The 16,645-nt window shown below is 43.0% G+C and overlaps 1 protein-coding gene across 2 annotated transcripts in view; it reads right to left on the bottom strand.

The window, feature by feature from the left end:
* Positions 1-16,645, bottom strand: part of MMUT (methylmalonyl-CoA mutase) — a 92,901-nt gene that overhangs the window by 51,527 nt on the left and 24,729 nt on the right. For both annotated transcript variants that reach the window (XM_068280147.1, XM_068280146.1), the window contains exons 4-6: positions 10,561-10,718; positions 9,134-9,305; positions 6,546-6,794 (exon numbers count right to left, since the gene is read on the bottom strand). In XM_068280147.1, the coding sequence (XP_068136248.1) occupies positions 6,546-6,794; positions 9,134-9,305; positions 10,561-10,718 (579 nt within the window). The remainder of the gene's footprint in view (positions 1-6,545; positions 6,795-9,133; positions 9,306-10,560; positions 10,719-16,645) is intronic.

The raw sequence follows: 16,645 nt of genomic DNA, 5'->3' as shown, positions 1-16,645 counted from the left end.
TGTGATTGCGATTGCTAGTGGAAAAGGGCCCTTAGGGCCGGTTCACACGGACGCTTGGCGGCGTCTACCGTCAAGCGTTCGGGACCCATCGGCTAAACTCTCCCATTCAAGTGAATAGGAGCGTTTAGCATTGCGCGGTTACCGTCGATTACCGTCGATTGCATAAACGCGGCGTTCTGATCCCGATTTAACGCATCGTTTCGGCCGTCCCTAGAAGCCACATGCAACGTCCAGGGACGGCTAGCCGGCGCGGCTTCATGTCCCCCTGCGGGGAAGAGAAACGCCGATCGCGACGATCTCTGTACCGCCGCCACCGAACGGGACGTCACAGGACGACGCGACTTCCTGGCCGCCCCAACGCCGCCTGCCGTCCGTGTGAACCGGCCCTTAAAGAGAAACCGTGACCAAGAATTGAACTTCATCCCAATCCGTAGCTGATACCCCCTTTCCACAAAAAATCTTTTCCTTTTCTCCAATGGATCATCAGGGGGCTCTGTATGGCTGATATTGTGGTGTAACCCCTCCCACAGGAAACTGTGAGGACCATGGTCCTGGCAGTTTCCTGTTTGTGAAGCTTGTTGCATTGTGGGAAATAGCTGCTTACAGCGGTTTCCAACTGCCAATAAAGCAAGCAGCATCTCCTTCCAGTGACATCACCCGCCAGCAGTAAAAATGTCACCATGTGATAAATATCGGAATGTAAATCAGGGAGAGGAAAGATTTTACAATGGGCAAACACTGACTAAATAATTTATACATAATTATTGTAACAATGAAGCACTTTTTTGTTACTACATTATTTTCACCGGAGTTCCTCTTTAAAAAGGTACACCTGAAGTGTAAAAAAAATTAATAGAAAAAAAAATAAAAATTAGGAAATGACATAGCCCACTAGTGGGAAGCTTCTGGATGGTCCAGAGGCTTCCTGGATCTCCCTGCAACCTAATGATGCAGCATAGGGACCCTCTTACCAGGGGTATAACTACCATGTATGGGGCCTCCCCCTGCAAAAAAAAAGATTGCATGAGGCCCCCTAGGTCCATAGCCCCCCACCGCCAAGGGACCAGACAGGCAGCCAGTAAACAAACATTCCCACCACCACCATGCAGAGTAGCGCAAGGAGCGTTATGTTTACCTGCTTCCGATGCCACGGATCTCTGTACATCAAAGCAGCAGCGCTCTCTGCTGCCCTTCGCCAAGCTCCCGATCACATGACTTGTGATGTACAGAGACCGGCAGCACTGGAAGCAGGCTATATTACACTTCCTACCTGTTCCAGTGCTGAGGGTGTACTCCATGCATTACAGCACATTCTCTCTGCTGCCAGTCACCGGCACAAGTTCAGTACATTTCTTCGGGCAGTGCGTATCTGTACTGGGCATGTGCGAGTAAACTGCACAAGTGTTTCTGTTCTACTGGGCATGCACAGACCTTACTCGCACCTGCCCAGTACAGAGGCACTTGTCCATGGCAGGGAAGAAACCTACTCAAACGCTTCCTGAGTCACTGACCCAAAATGGAGTATGCAAATCAGGTGCGACTCTGCTGGCCGCACACTTTTTCCAGGTGTGAATCAGATACTACTGAAGCCAAAATATCAACAGGGCATTTAGGGCCTGTTTCCACTACACGCAGATTTGATGCAGATTGGATGCAGAAAAACTGACTCCAATGAATGCCTATGGGAAAATCTGCATCAGAAAAATCGCGTTTAGTGGAAACAGGCCCATAGGCTTTCATTGGAGTCAGTTTTTCTGCATCCAATATGCATCCAATCTGCGTGTAGTGGAAACAGGCCCTTAGATAATAGGCAGTTTTTTTTCAGTTATTTAACCCCTGGACTGCCATAGAGGCTACAGGCGTTTCTATGTTTACGGATGTCTAAGGGCGTTTTAGTGCAAAAGTTTTGGGTCACTGCAACCATTTTACTTGGCTTGAGACAGGCAAAAAATTCCAAGTTGATGAAGAATGATGCAAGTGTTACTGCAAATCTATGCAGCCTGAAAATGGAATCAAATGTTTTCACTGCAAGATTGTATAAGGGCCATTTACATTTTAGATTTTTATAAATGTTTGACATCATTCGGTATCATAATAACTACAACTAGCCGACCCGCGGCGTAGCATACGCCGCATAAGAGGGTAGAGAGCAGGAAGGGGGTATTGGGCACAGCGCCCCCCCCCCCCCTTCCTGCTTAAGCACAGTATCAGCCGCCACTATTAGTAAGAGGCAGCGGGCGGGGATGACTCACCTCTTCCGTGTTCCATCGTGCGTTCCACTGTCGTCACTTCCTGTCGTCCACTGTCGTCACACTGTATTGGTGTAATTTGCCTTTTTAAAACAGAAGGAAATCTGCAATAATTCACCTATAAGTGAACATTTGTGGTTATCCACAAAGCACTGCTACTGAATATACAAATTATCCCTTTTCCCCCTTGGTAAGCCAAGCAAGCATCCAGAGCCACTGGTGTATAGTAAGCATATAGCTTTAAATTTTACACAGTCATATCAAACCCACATGTAGACAGCCAGTTTCAGACTTTTGGTCCTCATCAGTACATGGCAGGGATTGATACGGCTGTATGAGATAGGGCTTGGACCAGTACAACAGAGTAACCAAGCAGCTCAGGGTGACCCAAACCACTCGTAATGTATAGGGGGATAAAAGGGACCAAAAAGACCTCCTACTAAATAAAGCAAAGCTTGGTGTAATTTGCCTTCCTAAAACAGAAGGAAATATGCAATAATTCAGCTATAAGTGAACATTTGTGGTTATCCACAATGCACTGCTACTAAATATGCAAATTATTCCTTTATACCCTTGGTAAGTCAAGCAAGCCCATAGCTTTAAAGGGAAGGTCCAAGCAAAATAAAAAAATGAGTTTCACTTACCTGGGGCTTCTACCAGCCCCATGCAGCCATCCTGTGCCCTCGTAGTCACTCACTGCTGCTCCAGTGCCCCGCTGGCAGCATGCTGACCTCGGAGGTCGGGGGCCGCATTGCGTACATTTTTACGCATTCCAGTTAGTGCAGGAACATTAACACATACATTTTTACGCGTTAGTGGATCAATGTGTAAAAGTTTACGCATTAAACCACTAACGCATAAAAATGTATGTGTTAATGTTTCTGCATTAGCGTGAATGCGTAAAAATGTACGCAATACGGCACGCCGACCTCCGAGGTCAGCATGCTGCCAGCGGGGCACTGGAGCAGCAGTAAGTGACTACGAGGGCACAGGATGGCTGCATGGGGCTGGTAGAAGCTCCAGGTAAGTGAAACTCATTTTTTTTTATCTTGCTTGGACCTTCCCTTTAAGTTTTACACAGTCACAGCAAACCCACATGTGACAGCCTATTTCAGATGTTTGGTCTGCATCAGTACATAGCAGGGATTAATATGGCTGTATGAGATAGGGCTTGGACCAGTACAACAGAGTAACCAAGCAGCTCAGGGTGACCCAAACTACTAAGAATGTATAGGAGTATAAAATAGACCAAAAAGCCCTCCTACTAAAAAAAGCAAAGCTTGGTGTAAATTTCCTTCTTAAAACAGAAGCAAATCTGCAATAATTCAGCTATAAGTGAACATTTGTGGTTACCCACAATGCACTGCTACTGAATATGCAAATTATCCCTCTTTGCCCTTGGTTTGATATGACACTACTTCTTCTTGCTTGGACCAGCCCCTTCTTCTTGGTTGGACCGGCCCTGGGGGCAGGGCGCTACTTCTTCTTCTTGCTTGAAGGTTGAGGCATTTACTCTATTATATATATATAGATAATTCTGCCTCAGAATAATAAGCATAGGCTATCATTCATAAAGTAGCTGTCGGTACGGGGAATCAGTGCGGGAAAACACCGCTGGCGGTGTTTTAGACTTCTGGGTGGGCATTCATAAAAAAACATCCAGGTGCGGTGGCAGTGTGGAGATTCCCCGAACTAGGCAGGCGGTAGGCTGGCGGTAGGCAGGCGGAGACACGGAAGCTGCCGAGTTGATACATTTCTCCGTGTTCCGCTCTGCTGCAGCTGCCTGGGAGGTCTGTGTGTCTCCATTCACTTGCATTGGTATCGCCACATCACAGGGAGCGGTACTTCCCGACCTCTCACCGCTTGCGGTGATCTTTATGAATGAACATTTTGCTACATTTGTTCGGATAATCACCGCACAAGGCGGTGATTTATCACTCTGCTCGGTAGTGTCATTTTTTTATGCGGAAAGAGGCTTTATGAATACTGACTTTGCCGAGTGGTCGGTAAAGTCAGCTGTTTTTAGCCTTTCCGCATGCGGAAATGCTTTATGAATGATAGCCATAGTGTTGGATCATCTGAAATTCATTTGCACCTCGATGACATCCGTACTGACTGATGTGGACTTGAGTACATGTAGATCTTGGCAAGAAATGAAAGCAAATCTGAAGCAAAAATAAACTTATGATATAATGAATTGTATGTGTAGTACAGCTAACAAATAGAACATTAGTAGCAAAGAAAAAAGTCTTGAGTTGTTTTCCAGTACAGGAAGAGTTAAAACATTTCAGTTATCTATGCAAAAGAGCCTCTCTGAGCTATTTGACCACCTTGGTCAAACTCAGCCCTGTTTTCTGAAGCATTTAAACTGCCAAGAAACAGTGAGCAACAGCTTGAGATAAGGTTTAACTGCAGAAAAGTGGTCATTATTTATGATAATGTATTTATATTAAGCATAAAGAAAGGGTTATTGTTGTTATTATTATTTATAGCTTAAGATACAGAGTGTGGTTTCTAAACTGCAAATATGACAGGATGCAATATTATCAATAAAGATGTATAATTGAAAATGAATGTTCTATTCATTATCCACACTACATATTCAATTCATTATCTCATAAGCTTATTTTCCCTACAGTGTCACTTTAAATAAACGCAATTCAAACATAGATGGCACTCACTTTAAAGAGAATCTGTACTCTAAAACTCTTACAATAAAAAGCATACCATTCTATTCATTATGTTTTCCTGGGCCCCTCTGTGCTGTTTCTGCCACTCCCTGCTGTGATCCTGGCTTATAATTGCCAGTTTTAGGCAGTGGTAACAGCACGTGATAGGCTGAGAGTAGCTCAGTGTGTGACCCACACAGAGCCTGGAGGGGGCGTGGAGAGGGTGTGTATAGCTTCTATCCTATCACAAGCAGAGCAGCACATTCCTGCCTGAGCCCAACAAAGCCGTCAGAGGAAAGAAGATTAGATTAGATAACAGAGATAATACAGCCACTGTGCAACTAGGAAAGGCTGCAGTAAGACAGAGCACATTAGAACAGGTATAGGAACTTATAGGATAGAAGAAATAAGGATGAAAATTTTGTTACAGAGTCTCTTTAAGCTTTCTTTAAAAAAATATATTGGCAGTCTAAGGGTTAATATGAAACTATACTGAAAGTCCACATTACATATGCACCACCTGCTAAGCTGCTCGGCACAGTGCGGTGTTGCCTTTGGGATAGGTCGGGTAACTATACATCAGTATGCATACAAGGCTAAATACATACTAAATCATTTGAAGAGACCAAAAAGTTTTCATAAAGATGAGCTTGAATTTTTTAATAACCAAAAAGTGCAAAAAGTTTATTACAAATCTTCAAAAGAAGTTAATCTTAAGACAGGACATCCCATAAAAGGAGCAATATCAAAACAGTAAGATCAATTGTTTTTAGAAGACGACAACGTCGACTTGTTTCGGGTAGACCCTTCTTCGGGCCTTCACAAACAATTGTGTACATCTGCACTATACACACAGTATAGGATAGAAAACCTTCTGGATCACAACTAAGCCAGGAATATCAATTTGAAAAGTGGATAGGGCAATGAAAGGAACAGCATCTGGGCAACAACCAAGCCAGGAATCAATACTTCCAACTCTAGAAAAACACTGCAAACAGGCAGGACCGACCAAGGTGTGTGTGTAGTGCAGATGTACACAATTGTTTGTAAAGGCCTGAAGGAGGGTTTACCTGAAACAAGTCGATGTTGCCGTCTTCCAAAAACAATTGCTCTTACTGTGTTGATACTGCACCTACAAATCTTTAAAAGAAGTTCATCTTAAGACATGACATCCCATAAAAGGAACAATATCAAAACAGTAAGATCAATTGTTTTTAGAAGACGACAACGTCGACTTGTTTCGGGTAGACCCTTCTTCAGGCCTTCACAAACAATTCCTGATTTAGACCCATCAATTCATTTGAGCTATGTCAAAAATGTGTGAGGACCTCGGCCCTCGTAGGACCGGTTTGACATACCTGTTTTATAGGGTGTCAAGTCTTAAGATGAATTTCTTTTGAAGATTTGTGAATAAACTTTTTGCACTTCTTGGATATATTAAAAATTCAACGGATATGCTGTTTTTTGGTCTCCTAATTTACATAAATACGGGTACCATACATCACCAGCAGGTGGTGAAATAGGTAATACAAAACTTTTTAAAATATTGCCCTGTGAATTTCAGAGGGTGGAGTATTACTTTACACCTTATGAAGAAGGTAAGAGGAATTATGTAAAGGTGGAGCACCTTCAGAGCCGCTTGGTAGACATCTTCAGTTAGACACTCCATCATATAAGAGCCTCCCCAGGGATCGGCCACTTTGGGGATTCCAGACTCCTCCTGGATGATGATCTGAGTGTTCCGCGCTATTCTGGCGCTCTTCACTGTGGGCAGTCCCAGCGCTTCGTCAAATGAGTTTGTGTGCAGCGACTGCGTACCGCCGAAAACAGCAGCCATGCCTTCAATCACAGTGCGGATGACGTTGTTGTACGGATCCTGGCGGGGGGTTAAAGGAGAACATTAAAGTGAACCGACCACCATCTTTAGCAACTTAATAGCACTTTAAAAATGTATATTTAACAGTGTGGGTCATTACTAAAAAAAACATTCTACCTCTTCTCTGATCCCTGTGATTAGCAGTAGCAATGAGCAAACAAAAGCTTTCATCAGCGGGGTGGGGGTTGAGAAAAAGTCAATGTACTTCAAACAGTTTAGAGAGTCACACACTCTGATCCAGTCATCTAACCACAATCTGGCCCTCATCAAAGTCCCTTGCATCCTTATGCTTGTCCATTCTTCCTGCTGTGAACAGATGACCTTCAAGATCTCATTGTTCAATAGTTGCCTAATATAATCTAACCATTGGAAGGGTTCCACTGCAATGAGTTAATCTAAGTCATTGAATTTACCTACCAGTGATTTTAACATTGTGCCTGACAGGTATACAGTACACTTTGAGGGATGGCACGGGGGTTAGCATAACCATTTCAGCCCGCGGGGATTTTTCACCTTCTACATCAGAGCAATTTTCACCTCCCATTCATTCGCTAATAACTTTATCACTACTTATCACACTTTATTGATCTCTCTTGTTTTTTCCGGTACTAATTAGGCTTTTTTTGGGTGGTACATTTTGCTAAGAATTATTTATTTATAAATGCATTTTAACAGGATTAATAAGGAAAAAATGGAAAAAATTCATTATTTCTCAGTTTTCGGCCATTATAGCTTTAAAATAATCCATGCTACCATAATTAAAACCTATGTATTTTTTTTGCCCGTATGTCTCGGTTATTATACCATTTACATTTTGTCCCTATCAATGTATGGCACCAATATTTTATTTGGAAATAAAGGTGCATTGTTTCCGTTTTGCGCCCATCACTATTTACAAGCTTATAATTTAAAAAATGTTTGTAGTACACCCTCTTCACATGCAGATTTAAAAAGTTCAGACCCTTAGGTAACTATTTATGTTTTGTTTGTTTTTTTAATTGTATTTTTTTTTCCCATTAAAAAAAATGTATTTGGGTAATATTTTGGCGTGGGACATAAACCGTTCATTTTTAATGTTGTTAAAGAGACACTGAAGCGGAAAAAAAATTATGATATTATGATTTGTATGTGTAGTACAGCTAAGAAATAAAACATTAAGATCAGATACATCAGTTTAATTGTTTCCAGTACAGGAAGATTTAAGAAACTCCAGTTGTTATCTCTATACAAAAAAGCCATTAAGCTCTACGACTTTCAAAGTCATGGAGAGGGCTGTTTTCTGACTTTTATTATCTCAACTGTTAGTTAATTGTTTACTTTTCCTCTGCCAGAGGAGAGGTCATTAGTTCACAGACTGCTCTGAAAGAATCATTTTGAATGCTGAGTGTTGTGTAATCTGCACATATTAGAGAATGATGCAATGTTAGAAAAAACACTATATACCTGAAAATAAAAATATGAGAATATTTTCTTTGCTGCTAATCTTCTAGTACCAGTAATTATTCATAGTACACAACCAATTCATTATATCATATATTTTTTTTTCACTTCAGTGTCTCTTTAAATGTGTAAAATGTAAAGTAAAAAATCTGTAGATGTAGTTTTACTATTTTATTTTTGTTTTCCCTCCTTGTACTTCTCGCTAAGCGGAAGTACAAGGGGGATGCGGAATTTTTTCCGGGCAGAAGAACTTAAGCCTCATGTGTGAGCGCTTTGGTTTTTCTGCGGGGGACAGGGATCGGTGATTGGGAACCATGTTCCCTTTCGTTGATCCCAGGGCTACCGGGGGACACCGCGGGAGCGCATCAGAGCAGCCACCCGGACGTGAGCTTCACGTCCGGGCGATGGAAATGGATAATGTCTAACATTTCCCTCATCTGTTCTCCACTCACCATATTGGGGTTGGTGGTATTTTCCTACAGAGTTCAATTCCAAACCACCCAAGATTTATTGCTATGCTGAGCGCCTGAAATCTATTATTATTTAGTATTTATATTGCGCCATTTTCCGCAGCACTATTCAGAGTATATTGTCTTGTCACGTAACTGTCCCTCAAAGGACTCGTATTCTAATCCCTACCATAGCCATATGTCTATGTATGGCTTGTGTACTGTATGTAACATAGTCTAGGGGGAAGCCAATTAACTTATGTGTATGTTTTTGGGATGTGGGAGGAAACTGGAGTGCCCGGAGGAAACCCACACAGATACAGGGAGAACATACAGAATTTGCCCTGGCTGGGATTCGAACCAGTGCAGCAAGGCAAGAGTGCTAACTACTATGCCACCATACTGCCCCTCAGTCATTTCAAGTATCTATAGGTGGAAGAGCGCCCTCACCTGTTCAGTAAGAGACCAGCCGGAGGTCTGGCAGTGAGCACGCAGTAACAGAGATTTCTGCTCCTTGGGCTGGAACTGCTTCTCGATCAGTTGTGCCCAGAGACGTCGCCCTGCTCTCATCTTGGCTATTTCCATGTAAAAATTCATCCCGATGCCCCAAAAGAATGACAACCTAATGAGAAGGAAAGCCCATTGATTAAAGCGGATCCGAGATCCATTTATTTAGGAAAGGGTTCTTTACAGTAAGAGTGGTTAAGATGTGGAATGCATTGCCACAGGAAGTCGTTATGGCAAACTCTATACCTGCATTTAAAGGGGGCTTAGATGCTTTCCTTGCGTTGAAAGACATCCATGGCTACAATTACTAGGTAATGCCTAATGATGTTGATCCAGGGATTTTATCTGATTGCCATCTGGAGTCGGGAAGGAATTTTTCCCATTTGGGGCTAATTGGACCATGCCTGGTGGGGGTTTTTTCGCCTTCCTCTGGATCAACAGGGGTATGTGAGGGAGCAGGCTGGTGTTGTACTTTATACTGGTTGAACTCGATGGACGTATGTCTTTTTTCAACCAAAATAACTATGTAACTATGAAAAACGAACTATAACAAGTAACTTGTCTATATATCTTATGTAAAGTTTAGATGGTTTACACAGCAAATCTAGCTGCAAACAGCATTAATAGAATAAGATTATTTATTCCTGTGATACAATGACAGCGGCCATGTTGTTTGTAAACATTACACAGAGGCAGGCTTATCTGTATCTTGAGCCATCAGCCTAATCCCCCCACCTCCTCCCCTCTGCCTCTGAAATCAATAGCTAGTAACACCTCCCCCTCCTCCTGCCCAGACTGAGCTCCCATAAGCCCTTGCTACTTCCAAGGCTCTCTGAAAACCTGTGGGCATGGCTTGTTTAGTTTATAGGGAATTAGAGTATTAAAACAAAAACAAAAAAGTATTTGGCTTAAGGAATGCCCTATAAACAATAGGAAAGGAACACAATTATGCAATGTGTAAAAGTTCACCTCGGATCCACTTTGAGTCTAAAAATTGCATGTGCATGATCCCACTGCTATTCAGCAGGCCGTAATGGTAACTTAGACCTGCTTACAATGCCAAGCTGCACCCCTCACACTTCCATCTTCTGCATCTTTGTAGAGATTCTTTCCAGGGAGTACTTTTGTAAAGAACAAATGAAATCCCCCCATGAAGAGACGGACTACTCAAAAACCTGCCAGTTCTGTCAGATTTATTCTAACTAAGTGAAAGAAATATAGGAGAAAAGTAATTGATAGCTCATTTTACTCTGAAAGAAACATACTTCTAAATTTACTTTTAAATTTTACAATTTTTCGCGAGCGTGGTTCTTTAAAGCTTAGTTTTACAAAAAGACGCTGCCGTAATTATACATTTTTTTTTTACTTACCTGGGTGCAAATTCATCAATGGTTAGGCCAGCTTTCAGCCCGGTCCTGCAGTACTCCAAACCATCTGCTACAGTATATGCCAGCTCCAACACAGCATCCGCTCCCGCCTCCTGCATGTGGTACCCACTAATGGAGATTGAGTTAAATTTTGGCATGTACTGTAGAACAAAAAGAAAGAAAAAAATTGGGATGTTTATTGATAGCCAGGAGCAGGATTCCATACAGCTCCACCTATGACTGTGCCACTATAATGCACAATTCATTTCATTTATTTATGTAAAAAAAGTCCACATTTACTTACGGTAAAGTATTTTCCAGGAGTCGGAAGGACAGCACCCCTCCTTGAGACTTGTCTCTCTTCCCAAAGTTGGACAGGAAGCTAAAAGATTAAAAAAAAAATTGCATAACAAGCAGGCAGGCAGCATAAATATCCGTAGCTCACCCCGAGTCCTCAGTTAATAAAAAAAGATTACACGGACCCTACTTGATGCTCAAAAAAAAAAAAATAAATAAATAAAAAAAAAAAAATTTTCATACTGTATTACCGTATATACATGTACAAATACACACATATTTACCTTAATCCTTCCCACACCGGGTGGGTCGTAGGGGTGCTGTCCTTCCGATTCCTGGAAAAGACTTTACAGTAAGTAAATGTGGTCTTTCCCAGGACGTCTGTCAGGACAGCACCCCATCTTGAGAGATAGACAAGATTAAATCTTAGGGTGGGATGACTGCCTGTAGAACCTTTCTGCCAAAACTCAAATCTGCACAGGATAAGACATTAAGGGCCCGTTCACACTGCACACGTTTCCAGCCGCGTTTTGGAAATGCGTGCAGGTGGCCGAAACGCACGACATCAGACATTGCATAGAGTGCAATATCTGATGTTCACACTGCATGCGTTCCGGACCTGTGCGGTCCAGGAACGCATGCTGCACGCAGATTTTGCTAAAACGCGTGGCTGTCCCATTCACTTTTCAGTGATGGGATCAGCCACGCAACGCACACAAACGCGGATGGCGTGCGTTCGTACGCGTTGCGTTTCCGCATGCGTTCCGCACGCATGGCCATCCGCATTTGTGATCTGAACGGGCCCATAGTCTGTAGTGCTTGACAAAGGTGTTCTGGCTGGACCAGGTTGCTGCTTTGCAAATCTGTTCAATAGATGCACCAGCCCTCTCTGCCCAGGATGTTGATACACCTCTTGTTGAATGAGCTTTAATTGTAGAAGTAAGCAGTTTCCCTTGTGACTAGTAAGAAATCGTAATAGACTGTTTGATCCATCTTGTCAATGTGGCTTTAGAAGCCTTATTTCCTCTTAATTTTCCACCGAACAAGACTAACATTGCATCCGATTTTCTCCAATTTCTTGTTCTTTCTAGGTAGTGAAGAATGCATCTTCTTACATCCAAGCAATGTAATCTCTTTTCCTTATCAGTGGATGGATTAGGACAAAAAGAAGGTAAGTATATTTCCTGAGATCTGTAGAACCTGGATACTACTTTAGGAAGAAATGAGATATCAAGGAGTAAAGTTATTCTGTCATCTGAAATTATACAATACGGTTCTCGGATTGACAAGGCCTGAAGTTCACCAACTCTTCTAGCAGTTGTAATTGCTAAGAGAAAAGCAGTTTTTAGAGAAAGAAATTTATCCGAAATTTCCTCCAATGGTTCAAATGGTGGTGCACACATAGCGTGAAGGACAGTATTTAAATCCCAGGAAGGGATTCTGGAACGTATTACTGGACGAAGTCTCTTTTCACTGCCTGAAACAATCTAATAAAATATTCCTCTGCTGCTAACTTTCTTTCTAAAAATACACTGATTGCAGAAGTTTGTACCTTCAATGTGCTGATACTCAATCCTTTCTGAAAGCCTTGCTGAAGAAATTCAAGAACCAAAGAGGATAAGGTTATATCCATAGATCTTTCCTTACACCATTCCGAGTAGATCCTCCATGCCTTCTGATAAATAATTCTAGTAACTTTCTTCCTAGATTGTATTAAGGTTTCAGTTAAGTTATCTGAAAATCCTTTTGCTTTTAAGATATTCCACTCAGGTTCCATGCCGTAAGGTGAAGAAGTTGAAGGTTGGGATGAAATGCCATACCCTGCTGAAGTAGATCCTGTCGATCGGGTAGAATAATTGGTTGAGATACTGCCAGTTTCTGTAGCAATGTGAACCAGGGTCTTTTCGGCCAGAATGGAGCTATTAGAATCATCCGGGCCTGACCCTGGATGATCTTGTTCAGTACTTGCGGAATGAGGGATATCGGAGGAAAGCTGTACATGAGATGGATTCCCCAATTTAGAGAAAAGGCATCCACTGCCCAAGGTTTGTCCTGGGGGCACAGTGAACAAAACTTCAGACACTTGGTATTCTTCCTGTTGGCGAATAAGTCCACCTCTGGAGAACCCCACTGATTTATGATCTCCTGAAATACTAATGGATTCAGGGCCCAATTGTCCTGTTTCAGGGGAGATCTGCTGAGAAAGTCCGCCAGCTGTTTGGATGCACCCTTTAAGTGTGTGGCTCTGAGAGATTTGAGGTTCATTTCTGACCAATTCATGATCCGCATAGTCTGAGACCACAGAATTGGACTTCTTGTTCCGCTCTGCCGATTCAGGTAAGCCACCACACTGCTGTTGTCTGTTCTTATTAGCATGTGACGTTGGCTTATCTGTTTTACTGAAGTGTTGTAGAGCATCGGTTCTCAACGTGTGGTACACATACCCCAGGGGGTACTTCTGATGGTTCCAGGGGGTACGCGGCCTTGATATACTTAACCAAGAATAACAAAGTTAGAGTTTTAGAAAATGATAAATCCTTTTTAAACAACACCAAGTTAGTGTTTTAGCTAATTAAAAGCAATCATAAATGCTTGGAAACGGTTTAGAACCAATTATCATGTACTATGATTAAATATACATTTGTCAAGGGGTACTAGTGATAATATTTAGTATGCCTGGGGGGTACTTGGTGAGTACAGGGCTTTAAAATGGGTATTTACCAATAAAATGTTGAGAAACACTGTTGTAGAGCATACCAAACTGCTTGAAGTTCCCTGCTGTTTGAGGATCTTACTCTCGGTCTGTTGGACTATTGTCCCTGAGCTGGAAGGCAATCCATGTGGGTTCCCCAACCCCACAGGCTGGCATCTGTCGTTCTCATTGATTGACAGGGATAATGCCACAGACCACCTTCTGATAGATGTGCGAGATCTTGCCACCACATGAGTGACACCTTTACACTGTGAGGAACTAATACTCTCTTGTCTAGGGATTTTACATCTCTGTTCCACTCTTTGAGGATCCAAATCTGTAGAACCCTGGAATGAAACTGACTCCACTGGATGGCGGGAAAAGCGGAAGTCAGCAGTCCTAGGATTGCCATAGCTTTTCTGAGAGAGATATAATAAGCCTGCTGGAAAGAAGAAACAGCATTAAGAATCGCAGAAATCTTTCTGTTCGGTAACAATACTTTCTCATCAGAGGTAGAAATATTGAACCCTAAAAATTACATGAGCCGAGCAGGGTGGAGAGACGATTTAGACCAGTTTACCAGCCATCCTAATGACTTCAAAAAAGCAATAGCTGATTCTAATTGAGCTAACACTGAGTCTGTAGAATCTCCCCAAATTAACAAATCATCAAGGTAACCCAGAAATGATATAGATTTGCTCCTAATGACAGCTAAAACTTCCGACATAATCTTCGTGAATAACCATGGAGCAGAGTGAATTGCCAAAAGGTAATGCCTTAAACTGGAAATGTCTTACCTTTCCCTCCTGATGTATAGCAAACCTAAGGAATTGCGGAGATCTCAGATGTATTGGAACATGCAGGTATGCGTCTTTTAAATCCAGAGATGATATTAAGCAATTTTTCTGTAAAAGATTTATCACAGAGTAAATATTGTCCATCCGAAACCTTCTGTATTTTACTGACTTGTTTAATTCCTTTAAATTCAGGATGAGTCGAAATTCCCCCTGAGGCTGCTTTACTAGGAATACCGGGGAGTAATAACCTAGACCCTGTTGACCCGCTGGTACCTCTCTGACTGGCGTCATTGTTTGTTAGACTGAGTTGAAGGTTGAGAGGTAAAGTTCGATTTCCCCTTCTGCGTTTTATTGAGGGCCCATCTCCTTTTTGAGGTAGATTTGTTGTCAGAATCCTGCTTTGTGTGACCTCGAAAGGTACGTTTAGGCTGAAAAACCCTTTTCTTAACATCAGCTGTTCTGTCTAAAGTTTCATCCAGTTCAGATCCAAATAATAACCCCCCCTTCACAAGGAACTCCACACAGTTTGGATTTTGAGGAGTTATCTCCCTTCCATGTCTTAACCCACACACCACGTCTGGCAGAATTTACTAAAGCAGTCGTTCTTGCAGTAAGTTTCACTGTGTCATCAGCAGCACCAGTAAGAAAATTGGTAGCATTTAGTGTTGGGCGAACATCTAGATGTTCGGGTTCGGGCCGAACAGGCCGAACATGTCCGCGATGTTCGGGTGTTCGACCCGAACTCCGAACATAATGGAAGTCAATGGGGACCCGAACTTTTGTGGTTTGTAAAGCCTCCTTACATGCTACATACCCCAAATTTACAGGGTATGTGCACCTTGGGAGTGGGTACAAGAGGAAAAAAAAATTTAGCAAAAAGAGCTTATAGTTTTTGAGAAAATCGATTTTAAAGTTTCAAAGGGAAAACTGTCTTTTAAATGCGGGAAATGTCTGTTTTCTTTGCACAGGTAACATGCTTTTTGTCGGCATGCAGTCATAAATGTAATACATATAAGAGGTTCCAGGAAAAGGGACCGGTAATGCTAACCCAGCAGCAGCACACGTGATGGAACAGGAGGAGGGTGGCGCAGGAGGAGAAGGCCACGCTTTGAGACACAACAACCCAGGCCTTGCATGAGGACAAGAAGCGTGCGGATAGCATGCTTTGTACCACCATGCAGTCATAAATGTAATAAAGATAAGTGGTTCAATAAACAGGGACCACGCGGCAACGCTAACCCAGCAGCAGCACACGTGATGGAACAGGAGGAGGCGCAGGAGGAGAAGGCCACGCTTTGTGAGACACAACAACCCAGGCCTTGCATGAGGACAAAAAGCGTGCGGAGAGCATGCTTTGTACCGCCATGTAGTCATAAATGTAATAAAGATAAGAGGTTCAATAAACAGGGACCACGCGGCAACGCTAACCCAGCAGCAGCAGCAGCAGCAGCACACGTGATGGAACAGGAGGAGGCGCAGGAGGAGAAGGCCACGCTTTGTGAGACACAACAACCCAGGCCTTGCATGAGGACAAAAAGCGTGCGGATAGCATGCTTTGTACCGCCATGTAGTCATAAATGTAATAAAGATAAGAGGTTCCATAAACAGGGACCGGCAACGGTAACCCAGCAGCAGCAGCAGCAGCAGCAGCACACGTGATGGAACAGGAGGAGGCGCAGGAGGAGAAGGCCACGCTTTGTGAGACACAACAACCCAGGCCTTGCATGAGGACAAAAAGCGTGCGGATAGCATGCTTTGTACCGCCATGTAGTCATAAATGTAATAAAGATAAGAGGTTCAATAAACAGGGACCACGCGGCAACGCTAACCCAGCAGCAGCAGCAGCAGCAGCACACGTGATGGAACAGGAGGAGGCGCAGGAGGAGAAGGCCACGCTTTGTGAGACACAACAACCCAGGCCTTGCATGAGGACAAAAAGCGTGCGGATAGCATGCTTTGTACCGCCATGTAGTCATAAATGTAATAAAGATAAGAGGTTCCATAAACAGGGACCGGCAACGGTAACCCAGCAGCAGCAGCAGCAGCAGCAGCACACGTGATGGAACAGGAGGAGGCGCAGGAGGAGAAGGCCACGCTTTGTGAGACACAACAACCCAGGCCTTGCATGAGGACAAAAAGCGTGCGGATAGCATGCTTTGTACCGCCATGTAGTCATAAATGTAATAAAGATAAGAGGTTCAATAAACAGGGACCACGCGGCAACGCTAACCCAGCAGCAGCAGCAGCAGCAGCACACGTGATGGAACAGGAGGAGGCGCAGGAGGAGAAGGCCACGCTTTGT

Source organism: Hyperolius riggenbachi, chromosome 4 (genome assembly GCF_040937935.1).
Source record: "Hyperolius riggenbachi isolate aHypRig1 chromosome 4, aHypRig1.pri, whole genome shotgun sequence".
NCBI lineage: Eukaryota > Metazoa > Chordata > Amphibia > Anura > Hyperoliidae > Hyperolius > Hyperolius riggenbachi.
The sequence above is the reverse complement of the archived record's forward strand: the minus strand, read 5'-3'. Positions and strand labels throughout refer to the sequence as shown.